The sequence below is a fragment of the Cyprinodon variegatus genome, unplaced genomic scaffold (assembly GCF_000732505.1).
Source record: "Cyprinodon variegatus isolate N-32 unplaced genomic scaffold, C_variegatus-1.0 Scaffold12, whole genome shotgun sequence".
Lineage (NCBI taxonomy): Eukaryota > Metazoa > Chordata > Actinopteri > Cyprinodontiformes > Cyprinodontidae > Cyprinodon > Cyprinodon variegatus.
In genome coordinates this window covers 1895107-1897705 of record NW_015150465.1, presented here as the reverse complement: position 1 = coordinate 1897705, position 2599 = coordinate 1895107, and the positions used below count along the sequence as shown (strand labels likewise).

General features: G+C 35.9%; 1 protein-coding gene across 1 annotated transcript in view; it reads left to right on the top strand.

Annotated features, from left to right (window-relative positions):
- The first annotated feature begins 780 nt into the window (after positions 1-780).
- LOC107088915 (5-hydroxytryptamine receptor 3A-like) overlaps positions 781-2599 on the top strand; it is a 19578-nt gene continuing 17759 nt past the window's right edge. Inside the window, exon 1 of the mRNA XM_015381383.1 lies at positions 781-895. Within this exon, the coding sequence (XP_015236869.1) occupies positions 856-895 (40 nt within the window). The 5' untranslated portion in view covers positions 781-855. The remainder of the gene's footprint in view (positions 896-2599) is intronic.

Genomic DNA, 2599 nt, shown 5'->3' with positions numbered 1-2599 from the left:
GGATCCAGGACATGAACCATGAACTAAAACTAAAACGACAAACTGACAGAAAGACAAGTAATGGTCTGGCACTGAATCCCCAGGCTGAACTGAATATTAAACCAGAGGAAACAGGTGAGGGGAATAAATCGTAATTGAGACAGGGAGGGAAAACGGCAGGTGAGAGGAATTACTAATTAGGGAGGAGCAAACAGGCCAGATCATGACAACATCAGCTATTTTTTTTATTATGCAATACAATGTACAATGAGGATATCATACACATCAAATCTGTCATACAACGTTACTCATCTCATCTTTAAGATTATAAACATCTTGGGGGGAAAATAATCTGAATTTGTCTTGCAAAATATTTATTCTAATATTCAAAAATAGCATGAGAAAAACAGCAAAGAAAAGAGCCGTTATAAGCAGTTTTATAACTGCTTCATTGGTGATAATCACAATAAGTAGCTCTGCATGAAAGCAACATTTAACTCAGCACAAAAAGCGACGTTTTTCTCAGAAATACTGTATCAGTTACTTTATGCATTATTCAATAAACACAAATGTAAAAGCTAAGGCTTTAATGCAGGCTTCTGGATAAGTTTCTTTTTAAATGTTTTAACAAGTTCTGTTATCTCCCTTAATGGATTAGAGGCCTTTTATGTTGACAGTATAAAAAACAACAACAGAAATATGTTCAAAGCACATGCAGTTGAGTGCTTAGGGTGTTGGCCTTTTCCATTAGCCTGTGTTCATTCATTACAGCAACATTTTTTGTTGTTGTTGTTGTTTAAAAGGATTTGCTTAGCCAGATGAATCCTCAGCTAGCTCAGAAGATAGGTCAGGACACATGCTGAAGCCAAAACAGCTATGATGCTCAGAAGTCTGTTCTTTCTGGTCCTCCTACTATGTAAGTTAACACATCTTTGTACAGTGCATGTACATTTAGTGCATTTTAGAAATTCATTTTGATATTGGCATTGACATTTTAGGATTTCATATTACATATTCTTAAAGTGTAACGAGTATTTTAAGAATGTTTTTGTATATTAATTAAGGTGAGGCATTGGGAGGCTAGTGGAATGAAGTTAATTTAAATAAGTTCAAGGAAATTGTTGCAACAGAGAAATTGCTAGAATAAAATCTATTTGAATCCTAAAATTCTGTTTAATTTACATATGGCATTAATTACTAAGTCTCAAAGTATTTATCATGAAGGAGTAAAAAATATAAAACTATTTTAGGAAACTAAAACAGCAGGAACTTAAATATGTGTAAAATAGTGATATCTCAGTATCCGATTTCACAAAATGCACTTTGTTTAATAACATCAATAAATGTCCCAGCAACCCCACTAATATTATTTTCTAGGCACACCTCCTGCCGAAGATGAAAGTTGAGTTTTGATGATTTAAGATTTTATCAACTGGATGTTTTGTTTCACAGTGTGCAGAAAATTAGACAAAGACAAAAAGAAATTGACTGTAAAAAGCTGAGATAGATTGCCTGTTTATGCTGCCCATGGAAGGCATGGGTAGAGATGTGAATTTATCCATGGCAGCCTGCGAAGGCATCAGTCAAGCATTATGAACAGTAATGCCTGCAATGGCTTAGATTGTATTTAACAGGTATCTTTTTTAGATAAGACTGAGTCTCAAGAGTTTTTTTTTTTTGTATGCTAAATAGAGGTGTGAATAAAAAAAATCAAAGATTGTCTGCTAAAGGCTGCCTACGAAAGGTATGGTGCTGGTGAGTGTCTGTAAAGGTTGTTGATAAAGATGTGAGCACACATATGATTGCCTGCAAGGACTTCACATGGGCATGCTTAGGAACATAATGGGGCAACATAACATGAATACTGGAAAAAAAAAAAGTCAGGTATGATGATAGGATTGTTGCCCCGGGCAATATAGAAGGCTATAAATGCAGGGAGTAACACCACCACCACTAATTTGCTTGAAGAGAGTGTGAGCAGCTTTTATTGTATTATGGCAAGTGTAGAAAGTTTCATCCAAGGATGTTAACATGCCTAGATATTGAAGTGTAGGCTGAAGATACTCCTTGTTTGGACGCTGACAAAACAACTGGCCGAATAATCACACTGGAAACGTTGCATGAGGAGTGTTTCTCTAAGATATTTTCAGAACAGGTTAGTGCAAGAGAAAGTTTTCAGGAGTGAGAAATAGAGGTTAGAGATGAGAGCTGCTGACTGTGCATTTGAGTAGGGAAAGAAACTGTTCATTTTCCCGAAGTCCATTTAACTTGATCAAACCCAAGATGTTTCAGAAGAGATAAATGCAGTCCACAGAATGGATGAAATATTTGGATAAAATAACAAGCTGTGGTTGCAAATTTACCATAGAAAATGCTGTAAAAAATGACAACACATTAACTTATACTTAATACGAAAATATTCCTATTATTACCAGTCTTTGGGCCGGATTTATCAAGATCCAATTTTGCGTGCAGTAATTTGCGCTCGCAAACTGGAATTTTGCGCGAGGGGCTGAACCATGGTTTGCGGGTGATTTAACAAGAGCGATTGCGTAACTGGTGGCAGGTGCAAAACCATCATTTAAATAGGGCGTCTCCAACAGTTTAAATGATGGTTTTG